This window comes from Agelaius phoeniceus, chromosome 11, assembly GCF_051311805.1.
Source record: "Agelaius phoeniceus isolate bAgePho1 chromosome 11, bAgePho1.hap1, whole genome shotgun sequence".
In the NCBI taxonomy this organism is placed as follows: Eukaryota; Metazoa; Chordata; class Aves; order Passeriformes; family Icteridae; genus Agelaius; species Agelaius phoeniceus.
In genome coordinates, this window is record NC_135275.1 from 21,906,358 (window position 1) to 21,919,328 (window position 12,971).

The 12,971-nt window shown below is 44.3% G+C and overlaps 1 protein-coding gene across 1 annotated transcript in view; it reads left to right on the forward strand.

Annotated features, from left to right (window-relative positions):
- The window catches only part of ITPR1 (inositol 1,4,5-trisphosphate receptor type 1), a 161,515-nt gene that overhangs the window by 60,540 nt on the left and 88,004 nt on the right, over positions 1–12,971 (forward strand). Inside the window, exons 14-24 of the mRNA XM_054639984.2 lie at positions 213–373; positions 1,105–1,246; positions 1,742–1,900; positions 2,475–2,647; positions 2,898–3,017; positions 4,104–4,298; positions 6,840–7,091; positions 8,898–9,039; positions 9,968–10,121; positions 10,963–11,150; positions 12,696–12,834. Coding sequence (XP_054495959.1) covers positions 213–373; positions 1,105–1,246; positions 1,742–1,900; positions 2,475–2,647; positions 2,898–3,017; positions 4,104–4,298; positions 6,840–7,091; positions 8,898–9,039; positions 9,968–10,121; positions 10,963–11,150; positions 12,696–12,834 — 1,825 coding nt within the window. The remainder of the gene's footprint in view (positions 1–212; positions 374–1,104; positions 1,247–1,741; positions 1,901–2,474; positions 2,648–2,897; positions 3,018–4,103; positions 4,299–6,839; positions 7,092–8,897; positions 9,040–9,967; positions 10,122–10,962; positions 11,151–12,695; positions 12,835–12,971) is intronic.

A 12,971-nucleotide genomic window follows, 5' to 3' on the forward strand; every position in this document is an offset into this window, starting at 1 on the left:
CCACTGGCTACAGCAACATTTTGCCATCTCACCTGCTGCTCCTTTGAATTTAGGGACAGCTTTGAGCTTGTACAGAGTGTTCTCAGAGTTTGGGCTCAGCAGTGCTCCCATGCTGCCTAAGCAGAGGGTGGCTTTTCTTTCATTGTCCCTGAGTGTGAGCCACTGCTTTGTTCTGCCTGGGGGTTTGCTGATAAAGCTTCTCTGCCTTTCAGATTGGGACCTCTCCAGTGAAGGAGGACAAAGAAGCTTTTGCCATAGTGCCAGTCTCTCCTGCAGAGGTTCGGGACTTGGATTTTGCCAATGATGCAAGCAAAGTTTTAGGTTCCATTGCTGGCAAGCTGGAAAAGGGAACAATAACCCAGAATGAAAGAAGGTAAGGAAGCCAGAATTGGGGTCAGATAATGTTGTTTCCTGTAGTCAGTATCTGTTTCTTTGACAGTTTTATCAGAGTAAGCTATAGAAGAGGAATTTGGTTTCCTCCTTGATGGGGTTTGATGATGTTGTGTCCATAGTGGAGGTTCTCAGGCCTGGTCTGTCCAGCCTTTCTTGTCCTCCATGAAGTGAGAGCATGAGAAATGTTGTGAGCTTTGGGGGACTAATCCCCAGCATGCCTCTGCAAATGGAGTGTGGGAATTCCTAATCCATCTTGTGAGGACTGAGCATGTGACTTGCTGCAAATCCTCTGACCGTGTCTGTGAAAATGGGGCCACACAAAAAGAGCACAGGGGTGGTGGCTGTGTCACACCAGGGCCCGTGTGCTTCCATAGCCAGTGCCTTTTATTTGGGAGAGATTATCACCTGATTTATGCTTTGTGGCAATTGAAAGAAGTGCCAAATAGAACTTGGCAAGTACAGAGTTGTCCTAAAGGGATTTTCTTGCCTTGCTGCTGCTCTGGTTTAGCTGTTGGACAGTGAGGCTGCAGCAATGGGGGAGCATTAGTTTCTAATTTTAAGTTCTGTGCAAACCTCTAAGCTTTAACCGGCCTGTAATTGCTGTTAGTTTTTCACTTAGCATTTAGAAATCTGTGTAAACTTACCCTGGCACTGCTCTTTTAGCACACAGAATTTGTACTCTCATGTTAACAGCTTCTGGCTTTTCCATAGATCTGTTACCAAGCTGTTGGAGGATTTGGTCTACTTTGTTACTGGTGGAACTAATTCTGGCCAGGACGTCCTTGAGGTGGTGTTTTCTAAACCGAACAGAGAACGGCAAAAGCTGATGAGAGAGCAGAATATTCTAAAGCAGGTAGGCTGGGGTTTTCTCTGAGCTCTGCCTATGGGAAGAGTTCTTGGAAAAAAGAACCTGGTAACAGAGAACCTGGCCAGGCTGGATGGGGCTTGGAGCAGCCTGGCCTGGTGGGAGGTGTCCCTGCATGTGGCAGAGGGATGGAACGAGATCATCTTCATGGGCCCTTCCAACCCAAGCCATTCTGTGGCTCTGTGAAACTCTGGTCTCAAATTATTGGGACCAAAAGGTCCTTTGAGTTCCAGCTTTCAGCAGGCTCTGGGCAGTGGCTTGTAGGCTCACCATTGCTGCAACTAAAAATTCCAGCAGATGCTGTTGAATAAAGGTGATCAGCATCTTCTGTCCGGGCTGCTCTGTGGCCAAGAACCATGGTGACTGCAGCCTGTTTCTGATGTACCTTTGGAAATACAAAGGCACAGAGCTTTGGCACTAGTTATGAGCAGGAGAAGGCAGTGCCTCATGGGGCCGTGTCTGTGTTTTTTACTAAACTTGCAGATTTTCAAGCTGTTGCAAGCGCCCTTCACGGACAGTGGGGACGGGCCGATGCTGCGGCTGGAGGAGCTGGGGGACCAGCGCCACGCGCCCTTCAGGCACATCTGCAGGCTCTGCTACAGGGTGCTCAGGCACTCCCAGCAGGACTACAGGAAAAACCAGGTTGGAAATACCTCTGTCGTGATCAGTGGCACCAGCATGGTTCCTCTGCTCAAATGGAAAAAAAATTAAAAAAGCTTTATCCCATAAAGTAAACCCTGCTCTGCTGTGGCTGCACAGGCAGCAAGAGGTTTTGGGATTGCTCAGTTTCATTCTATTTTTCATCTATCAGAGACTATAATGTAATTAGCACTGGTTCTAAGTGAGATTTAGAAAACAACAGAATTTCTAACTGTCCCACACAGGTGAATCACAGGACTGTTCACTCTTGCTGACTACAGCTTCTATTGAAAGTTGCCCTGTAAATTAAGGCTGTTCAGTTTTGTTGCCATGTATTAAAAACAAGGTCCTGTCAGAAAAGTATAAATGCCTTGCTGCTGTCTGGCCCAGGAGAGAGGGGAGGGATAGAGGTGTCAAGGTTGTCTGTCATTGTTTGCTTTCTTTCACACAAACAATTTGGATCCAACCCAGTTTGCTTCTTGGGATGTTGGTATTGACAAACATCCACCTGTTTTCTGTTATTTTGAATTCTGAGGGCTAATTGCACCCCCTTGCTCCTTGCCTGTGTGTTTTGAAGGAATACATTGCCAAGCAGTTTGGCTTCATGCAGAAGCAGATTGGCTATGATGTCTTGGCTGAGGACACCATCACAGCCCTGCTCCATAACAACCGCAAGCTCCTGGAGAAGCACATCACAGCTGCTGAGATTGACACCTTTGTGAGTCTCGTGAGGAAAAATAGGGAGCCCAGGTGAGAGCTGCATTCCTGAATATGTGATTACCCTTCTCCTTCTGGGGAAAGTCTGTACCTGCCAGCTTGCTCAGGAGGAGGCACAGCCAGTTCACTGTGTTCTGGCACTCGCCCTGCTGTCCCCTCGGGCAGCAAGTCTTGCTCTGCTCTGTTCAAGTGGAGTTCTGAATGTTTGCTTCCTGAAATGTAGATTGCCTCAGTGTAGACTTCAACAGTGATTGATACCCTCTTGGCTCGTGCTTTCCAACAGGTTTTTGGATTACCTCTCAGATCTGTGTGTCTCCATGAACAAGTCTATTCCCGTGACACAGGAGCTGATTTGTAAGGCCGTGCTGAACCCAGCCAATGCAGACATTCTTATTGAAACCAAGTAAGTTTGTGCCTTTCAAGATGGTTCTCCTGGTGTGAAGCAGAAGGAAGGTGGCTCAAAGCTGAGCATGCTGCTGGCACATCCCAGGGAAGCAGGGAATTAATTGTGTGGGATCCTTTTCAAACACGGGTAGCAGGGCTGGGGACAGCAGGTGTCTGCCAGGTGCATCCTCAGCCCCACAGGCAGAAACCCCTCAGATCTCTCCTGTTTGATCCCAAGCACACAGATCTTGTGTGCAGGGAGGTGTGCAGGCTCCTGGGCTGATCCTCCCCCAGCTCTGAGGGAGCTCAGCTGGCAGCAGAGCAGAAGCTGCTCCAGCTCTGCTCACCTTTCCTCCCACTGAGGTGGGGTTTGGGGCTCCAGCTCTGCTCTGCCATTGCTGAGGCCTCATAGCAAGCACCAAATCACCCTTGTCTTTGGTAAAAATGCTTTATTCAATATATGTACTAGGGAATAGATAGCCATTATTAAAATACTGCAAAAGGCAAGCAGGTAGTGTTTAAAATACAAATGGCTGAGAGTATACTTGCACATGTAATTCTTGTCATGAAATCATAAAGGCTGTATTTATTTCCATGAACTCTTAGTATTGGTACATCACTTATTTGTCCTTGAGTATTTAATTTGGGATTTTTTCAGGTGTTGATATTTTCTTTACTGGAAGCCTTTTTAGTATCAGGAGCTGATTTATTTCTAGTTACTTCATCACATAAATAGAAAGAAGTTCTGATCCATTTGGCATTTATGAGATAGAGAATTAATCAATTTTTTTCTTTCCCATGTCTTTTCCTGGTCTGTTGAATGACCTTTGAATCAGTTGTCCTGTGAAGAAGCTTTTGAAAGTCCATTATTATGTGTCTTTAACTTCCTTGTTTCTTCATCTTTTTCACTTGAAAGGAGCTGAAATGTTCATCTTCTTAAGGTTGAATGGAAAGCTTATAATCTAATGCTTTCAATAATACACCCCAATGAGTTGGTGTAGTAAAATGCTCCTGCTGAAAGGGCAAGATGCATTTTAGCAAGTGTCTTGGAAGTGATGTGAAGGATGTATGTGGGTCTGCAATATAACCTCCCCTTCTCCCCCAGGCTGGTGCTCTCTCGATTTGAATTTGAGGAGGTGTCGAGTGGAGAAAATGCCCTGGAGGTTGGGGAGGATGAGGAGGAAGTGTGGCTGTTCTGGAGGGACAGCAACAAGGAGATCCGCAGCAAGAGCATCCGGGAGCTGGCCCAGGACGCCAAGGAGGGGCAGAAGGAGGACAGGGACGTGCTCAGCTACTACAGGTGAGCAGCACCCAGCAGCTCCCAGCTCAGCAGGGCTGCCTGGGCAGGCCTGGGTGCACAGGCTGTGCTTGGGCAGCAAAGCTCCTGTTCCATGCACGAAACAGCCTTCAGAGAGGGAGGGTGAAGGCTCTCAGGAGTGGGAGCTGAAAGCACAAAGTTACTTGTGGTGAGGAGTCCAGGTGTTGACATGACCCAGTTTAAACTGGTTTTTAAAAAATAGTTCAGGCTTTGAGCGTGTTGAATTTCCCAAGCCCTTTGTGCTTGGTTTCCTGCTGGTGGGTGTTGGAAAATCCCCTGCAGGTACCACTGGGATCTCTGTCCACTTGAGGATTGCAGGATTTGGGTGTGTGGGTTGCTTTGCTTTTGGTTTGGAAGAAGTCACTGTTCTCTGTGCCTCCTGCTTTCTGCCCCAGCCTTAGGTCCTGCACTGGCAGCAGCACCAGCACGAAGCTGTGTTGGTGCCCCAGGCTGGGCGTGGAGGGGTGCAGGGCTGCTTGCACAGCCCAGGCCCTGCTTTGGGCAGCTCTGACACGGCTGAGGTTTCCAGATGACTTGACAAGACACAGAGTTCTTGGCATAGTGTAAGGTCAGGTTTCAGCCCAGACCAAATTCCTGTGTCTGGGTTATAAACCCCTGAGAGTCATTTGACAGACTCAATTGTGGCAGTGCAGAAAGCACGACTAGATTATGTGTTTAAATAACCATTTTGTTTTGAATTGTTTCTTTCATTCAAATGATTCTTGCAGGAAAATTCCTAATACCTGGTTTTATTTGAGCCCATTGGAGCTCAAAAGGAGACCTCTTAGATAAAAGTTTTTTCAAGCATACTTGCTTTCAAAGTAGGCATTTTGTTTGTAAAGTCAAGTAGTTTATATATATATATTTATATGTAGTTTACCCAGGGAATTAAACCACAATCTTCAAGCCTACATAGACTAACACATATAATTTTCTTTTTTCCCTTTTCCCCTGAAGATACCAGCTGAACCTCTTTGCTTTATATATATACTATATATATTTTTTGTGGATATAAAGTATACTTGAAATATATTTATATATGCTTATTTATATATATTTATATATGCTTATTTATATATATTTTTATATGCTTTGTTTCTAAGGGTTAAAGTAGATTGTATATACATTTTTATATGTATTTTACACAGCAAATTAAACCATAATCCTCAAGCCCACATAAATTAACACATATAATTTTCTATTTTCCCTTTTCCCCTGAAGATACCAGCTGAACCTCTTTGCTTTTTATGTACACTATATATATTTTTGTGGATATAAAGTACACTTTATATATCTTTATATATGCTTATTATATTTATTTTATATGCTTTTTTGTATATTTATATATGCTTATATATTTTATATGCTTATTTATATATATTTTTATATGCTTTGTTTCTAATGTTAAAAGTAGATTGTATATATATATTTATATCAAGTGTATATGTATATATATATACTTTGTGTAAAGTGTATGTGTATATGTGTGTGTATATATATACACACACACACACACTTTACACAGCAAATTAAACCATAATCCTCAAACCCATATAAATTAACACATCTAATTTCCTTTTCCCCTTTCCCCTGAAGATACCAGCTGAACCTCTTTGCTTTATATATACACTATATATATTTTTGTGGATATAAAGTATACTTTATATATATTTATATATGCTTATTATATTTATTTTATATGTTTATTTATATATATTTTTATATGCTTATTTATATATATTTTTATATGCTTTGTTTCTAATGGTTAAAGTAGATTGTATATATATATATTTATATCAAGTGTGTATTTTTATATATATACTTTGTGTAAAGTGTATGTGTATATGTGTGTGTATATATATATGCACACACTTTACACAGCAAATTAAACCATAATCCTCAAGCCCATATAAGTTAACACATAGAATTTTCTATTTCCCCTTTCCCCTGAAGATACCAGCTGAACCTCTTTGCTTTATATATACACTATATATATTTTTGTGGATATAAAGTATACTTTATATATATTTATATATATAAAGTATATATATATAATATATATATTTCTTATTATATTTATTTTATATTTATTTATATTTTATTTTTTATTTATATTTATAAAATATATTTTATATATTTTCTTATTATATTTATTTTATATGCTTATTTATATATATTTTTATATGCTTTGTTTCTAATGGTTAAAGTAGATTATATATATATTTATATCAAGTGTGTATTTTTATATATATACTTTGTGTAAAGTGTATGTGTATATGTGTGTGTATATATATATGTATATACATATATATACACACTCTTTACACAGCAAATTCAACCATAATCCTCTAGCCCATCTAAATTAACTTATCTAATTTCCTTTTCCCCTTTCCCCTGCAGATACCAGCTGAACCTCTTTGCTTTATATATACACTATATATATTTCCCCTTTCCCCCTGCAGATACCAGCTGAACCTCTTTGCTTTATATATACACTATATATATTTCCCCTTTCCCCTGCAGATACCAGCTGAACCTCTTTGCCCGCATGTGCCTGGACCGGCAGTACCTGGCCATCAACGAGATCTCGGGGCAGCTGGACGTGGACCTGATCCTGCGCTGCATGGCTGACGAGAACCTGCCCTACGACCTGCGCGCCTCCTTCTGCCGCCTGATGCTGCACATGCACGTGGACAGGGACCCCCAGGAGCAGGTGACCCCCGTCAAGTACGCCCGCCTCTGGTCTGAGATCCCCTCCGAGATCGCCATCGACGAGTGAGTGCGGGGCTGCCGCTGCTCGGGGCACGGCGGGCGTGGACACGGGGCCTTTGCACCCAGATTTGTTCTTGGCTGCTCGTGTTTGTATGGCTTTCTGAAAGTATCCTGCTTAATTCTGATTGGTTGGTACTCAGTTCATTGGTTAGTAGTTGCTAGAGCTTGCCAAACACTTCATTTTCTAAAGGCGTTTGTGTTCTTGTCTCCTGGGTAGAAGATGCCTCTCGTGGGTACCAGTCCCTCCTCTCCCAGGTGCAGGTTGGTTCCCCTGGGACAGGGATGATTGCTGGATTGATTCTGGGCAGGATTGATTCTCACAGATCCTTGTCAGCCCAGCCATCAGCTGTACTTAGCCCAAGCACCAGGCCTGAGCTGTGACTTTACAAGGTTTTACCCATATGTAACAGCTATGGGGCTTTAAGGCAGCACCAGGCCTGAAGTCATGCTTTGTTTATACAGTTGCTGTTTGTAAATAAATCAAACACACTGTAAGGTGTTGCTGAGAATGAAATAAGCTCCCTGTGTGTGGGGTGAGCTCAGTGGTCACAGCGTGTCTGGGCAATGTGACCATGGAGTGACCTGCATCTCTCTCCTCCTGCCTCATTTGGTTGGAGAACCACAGAATTGTTAAGCTTGGGAAAGCCCTTCAAGCTCAAGTCCAGCACTGAGCTGTGTCCCTAAGTGCCACATCCACACATCTTTGGGACATTTCAGGGATGGTACTTCCACCGCTGCCCTGGGCCCCTGTTACAGGGCTTGACCACTGTTCCAGTGAAGACATTTTCACTAAAATCTCTCTAAACCTCCCCAGTCTGGGGCCATTTCCTCTGAGTGTGGTCCCCTCAGCACAGATTGTCCTTATGGGAGCTCACTACCAGCAGAAACAGGGGGAAGATGCTCAAACAAGGACACATTCCTGAACTTCCAGTGGAAAATCCTCTGGCACAGAGCTCAAAACCTACACAAAGCCACAGCTGGAGCAGACACGTGGTTTCTTGACCACTTGTATTAACTCTATAATTAACAATTCCAAATTAATAGTACTCAGCTGTTCAGAGCTCATTTTTTTCAGTTGGAGAAAATGAACACCTAAAATTGAAGTGATGTCTTAGGAATTTAAATTTTGTCAATGTTAATACTGGTGTTCAGTGGTTTCTTGTATTTCCTCCCTTGCCAGCCTGGTTTTCTCTGCTGAGAGAGATGCAGTAGAAAATAAATCAAATTTCAAGGCCAAAATATAAAACCAAATGGTTTTAGCTCTGGCAGGAGCTCACCAGTAATAAGTGATCAAATAGGAAGCAAAAGTATTTTGTGGGAAGTGGTGGGATTGTCCTTCTCAAAGTCATTCTGCACATACTGAGGAAAAACCCTAGAATTTATATTAAAAATTAATATCTGCTTTGCATATATATTGGTTTTATTTGGAGGAAAAATACCATCCCCACTCAGCCTCTCTTGGCCACTCATTCTCCTCAGTGCTACACATCACTTGTCATTGTTTCCACTCAAATAATGAGGTTGCTTTTTGTGTTTTTTGGGACCAAATTATCTTTTTTTTTTATTATTTTCCTCAGATGTTTTAAAATAGTACCTAATGAGCATATGGGATAAAGCAACAAAAGCCAGGAAATTCTGGTGTCAGTGTCCTGACTCCCTCATTTGGATAAATTATTTACCAGCCTTTAGCTTTTCTTAGATTTTGACAAACCAATGAAAAATTGTTCTGGGGGGAAAAGAGCCCTGTGTATTTGCATGCTAAGTTTTGTTTTGTTTTCTTTTTTTTGTTCTTTTTTTTCCCCTCTTCAGCTATGATAGCAGTGGAACTTCCAAAGATGAAATTAAGGAGAGATTTGCACAAACAATGGAATTTGTAGAGGAATATTTAAGAGATGTGGTGTGTCAGAGGTTCCCTTTCTCTGATAAAGAGAAAAATAAGCTCACTTTTGAGGTAGTTATCCAGTTCTGATTTTATCCTATTTTTTTTGTGGAATGTTGGTTATTTTTTCAGCACCAGGTAGTTTGGCAAGTGATTAGTGGGTGTAATTAGTGAGTGCTGAGCCTCAGCTGGCTCCTTCCTCCTTGTGCAAGTAATCCCACTAAAATCTGTGAGTTTGCAATGATGGTTCTTGAAATACAATTAATGCACATCAGTTTGTCTGATATTTGCAGCAGCCTTGTTTACTCTCTGGGCTCTCAGTGCTACTGCAAAGCCAGGCTTTGCTGGAATAAATATCTCCAAAATTCAACACTGTTTGCACACACAGAGAGTCTCCAGAGCTGATGTTCACCAAGAGAAAAAGTGTCCTGTGCCTTACTGACCTGTTAAAATAGTCTAATCAAATAAATTGTTGCAAATCCATGCAACAAATAACCATTGATTTAAGAAAAGCTGTGATATCCTATAAAAAAATAGAGTTGATGTCATACACTTCTAATACTGGGGCTGCATTAAATATTTGCCCTGTATGTGATATTTTTGTGTGGGTCCTTATGGGGTGGACTTGTGGGGGAATTTTATAGCTTGGAAGTTACCAAGCTCAGCTTTATGGGTGTGATATCTTTTTTGTAAGACAATGATAAAAATTATCTGTACCTTCCCTCTAGTCTTGCCCTGTTTTGTAATGAGACAAGTACAGTCTGAGCTATAAAATATCAGTTGCAGATACAGACATGAACTGCAAGCATTGCAGTATTTGTAGGCAAATAGGAAACTTTCTGCTGTGATGTAGAGCTGGACAGTCTTGCAGAATTCCCAGATATTGTGATAAAGTGTGACCCTCAGCCAGGTTCTTAAATCTTGTCACTGTGTTAAGACAACTTGACTGTGATAGCAAAATGTTTAGTATTAATCAGGCTTTTTATTGTTATTTTGGTAGGTTGTTAACTTAGCCAGAAATCTGATATATTTTGGTTTCTACAACTTCTGTGACCTCCTCAGACTAACCAAAATCCTCCTTGCTATATTAGACTGTGTGCACATCACTACCATCTTCCCTATTACCAAGATGGCAAAAGGCGAGGAAAGTAAAGGTAAGGCTGGAAAGTGTAGGACAGAAAGTTCTTGGGTGGCTCTAGTTCATCTCAAAATGTCACTGTGGGGTGGAACAATGAAGTCACACAACATCCTGAGCTGGAAGGGACCCACCAGGCTCACCCAGCCCAGCTCCTGGCCCTACAGACACCCCAGCAATCCCACCCTGGCATCCCTGGCAGCGCTGTCCAAAGGCTCCTGGAGCTCTGGGGCTGCTGTGCCCATTCCTGGGGAGCCTGGGCAGTGCCAGCACCCTCTGGGGAAAGAACCTTCCCCAAAATCCAGCCTGACCTGCCCTGGCCCAGCTCCAGCTGTTCTCTGGGTGCTGTCCCTGTCCCAGGGAGCAGAGCTGGGAGCTGCCCCTTGGGAGGGCACCCAGTGAGGTCTGACCTCAGTGTGCTCTGCCCCCTCTGAACAGACCAAGAAATCTCACTGCTCCTTATATCACTTCTCTAGTCCATTCCCCTTCTTTGTAGCCTCCTTTGGGTGCTCTCTAACATCTTTGGATCTTATATTTTGGCCCCCAAAACTGCCTCCAGGGCTGGAGGTGAGGCTGCCCCAGTGCAGAGGAGAGCAGGACAATCCCCTCCCTCCCTGGCCAGTGGAGCTGTGCTTGGAAATCCTTTCTGTCCATGGCTTGGTTGTAAAGCTGAATATTGCCTGTGATGGGAAAGGGCAGGAGGCTTCTCCAAGCACTGCAGTGCTTCTGTTGGCTTCCCCTGTCCCCAGGGTGTGGATGTGTCATGTTGGGACAGTTTCCCATTGCAGGCTGTGGCTGGTCCTTGCCCTGTCAGTGCAGCCCCATCCCAGCACACTAACCCTTGTGTTTCCTCTCTGAAGGGAGCAATGTGATGAGGTCCATCCACGGCGTGGGGGAGCTGATGACCCAGGTGGTGCTCAGGGGCGGGGGGTTCCTGCCCATGACTCCCCTGGCAGCTGCCCCTGAGGGCAATGTCAAGCAGAGTGAGCCAGAGAAGGAGGACATCCTGGTCATGGACACCAAGCTCAAGATCATCGAGATACTCCAGGTACCACATGGATGCAGCTCCTCGTGCTGTCCTCCAGCATTAATTGTGTTCTGCTGCCTCTTAATGTACTTCTGGCTCTCAGACTGGGAAAGTATTGTAGGGGTGACCTTGTCAGGCACAGGGCTCCTAACTTGTTTATGACAATATTGTGCCATTATTGAAAGAATTTATTAGAAAAGAGTTTGCAGTAAAAGAAAAGAAAAGAAATCTGTGTATTTAGCAGTGATTTGTGAGTATCTGACTTGAGGCAGAGCTGTCATTTTCCACCCTGTTGTCTTCCCAATTTCTCTGGGTCTGCAGGGCCATCAGAAGTGCCCTGAGGAATGGGGAGATCTGGAGACTCCTCTTGGCACAGCCCTCAGCCTGCCATGTGTTTTCAGCATGCACAGCCAGCCTCTCTCTCTTCCATCTCTGCCTTTCTCACTCGCTCAGCCCAACGTCTTTAGGATGCACACATTTTTCCTCGTTATTGACTCAGAATTATTGAGCTGAGATGCATCTTCCCTCTCTGGGTGTGGGAGTCTTTCTGTGCTCAGAAATTTCATCAGCCAGGCCTGGGGGTCAGCATGCTGCCAGAGCCTGGTGGGTGAAGGCAGCAGAGCAGCAGGAGAGCCCTGCTGTTCCTTGCCCGTGCCCCGTGGGAGGCTCTGCCCTTCGCTCAGCAGCAGGTGCAGCACAGGGGAGGCTCCATTCCTTCCTTGCACCATTGCTAATTTCAGCTCAAGGCAGAGCTTCTCTCGTGGCCTGGCATGTGCAGGGGGCTATTTCAGTGTGCCAGTGTTCCCTGCTACCAGGGGCCATTCAAGCTGGCATTAAGCATTTTCCCTGAAAGCTGCAAGAACTCTGAGTGTTCTTGGCTTTGTAGCTCCTTCCTCAAGGGGAAGACCGTGGAGAAGGTGGTCTCTGCTAGGCTGGAGGTTTCTGTGGCACCAGCTGGTCCAGCCCAGCTGAAGTGGTGACTTGTATGGCACAGCCTGGCTCCTGGCAGCTCATGTCCTGCTCCTGTGTCCCAGCGCCCCGGGCGAGCAGCAGCGTGTGTTCAGGATGGAGATGGAAGTGCTGCTTTCCTTTCCTGAGGGATGGGGTGAGGATGCCAGCATCGCACAGGAATGAGGCACCAAAACCCTGCCAAAATGTTTTACTCATCAGTATTTATTATGTGTGTGTATCATGCTCGTTGAAATCCCTGGAAAATATTACTGAGTTCTGGGGGTTTTGAAGGTGATATTTACATATCATGGAAAGATGGAATCCCAGAATGGTTTGTGTTGAAAGAGACCTTGAAGCTCATCCAGTTCCACTCCTTGCCATGGGCAGGGACACCTTCCAGGGTGCTCCAAGCTCTGTCCATCCTGGCCTTGGACACTTCAGGGATCCAGGGGCAGCCACAGCTGCTCTGGGCACCCTGGGCCAGGGCCTCACCACCCTGGGTAACTTTGCCAGGTTAAATCCACATCCCTGCTCAGTTGATGTCTTTGTGTGAATTGTAGTTGTGGTGGAAATACACAGATTATTTCAACATTTCTCCTACTTCTGTGTCATCAGTTTATTCTGAACGTGCGGTTGGACTACAGGATCTCCTGCCTGCTTTGTATATTTAAACATGAATTTGATGAAAGCAATGCCCAGATGTCTGAATCCCCCACTGGAAGCAGTAGTCAGGAAATGCCAGCTAATGTACCAGGTGGGTTATTTGGCAAGGAATGAGGTTGTGTGGCTTAGGGAAGACTCTGGAATCTTCAAGGTGCTGATGGGATGATTGTTTCAGGTCCCACTTGCCATTTGAAATGTTTTTAAGCTGGAAAGACATCTTTGCTGTCA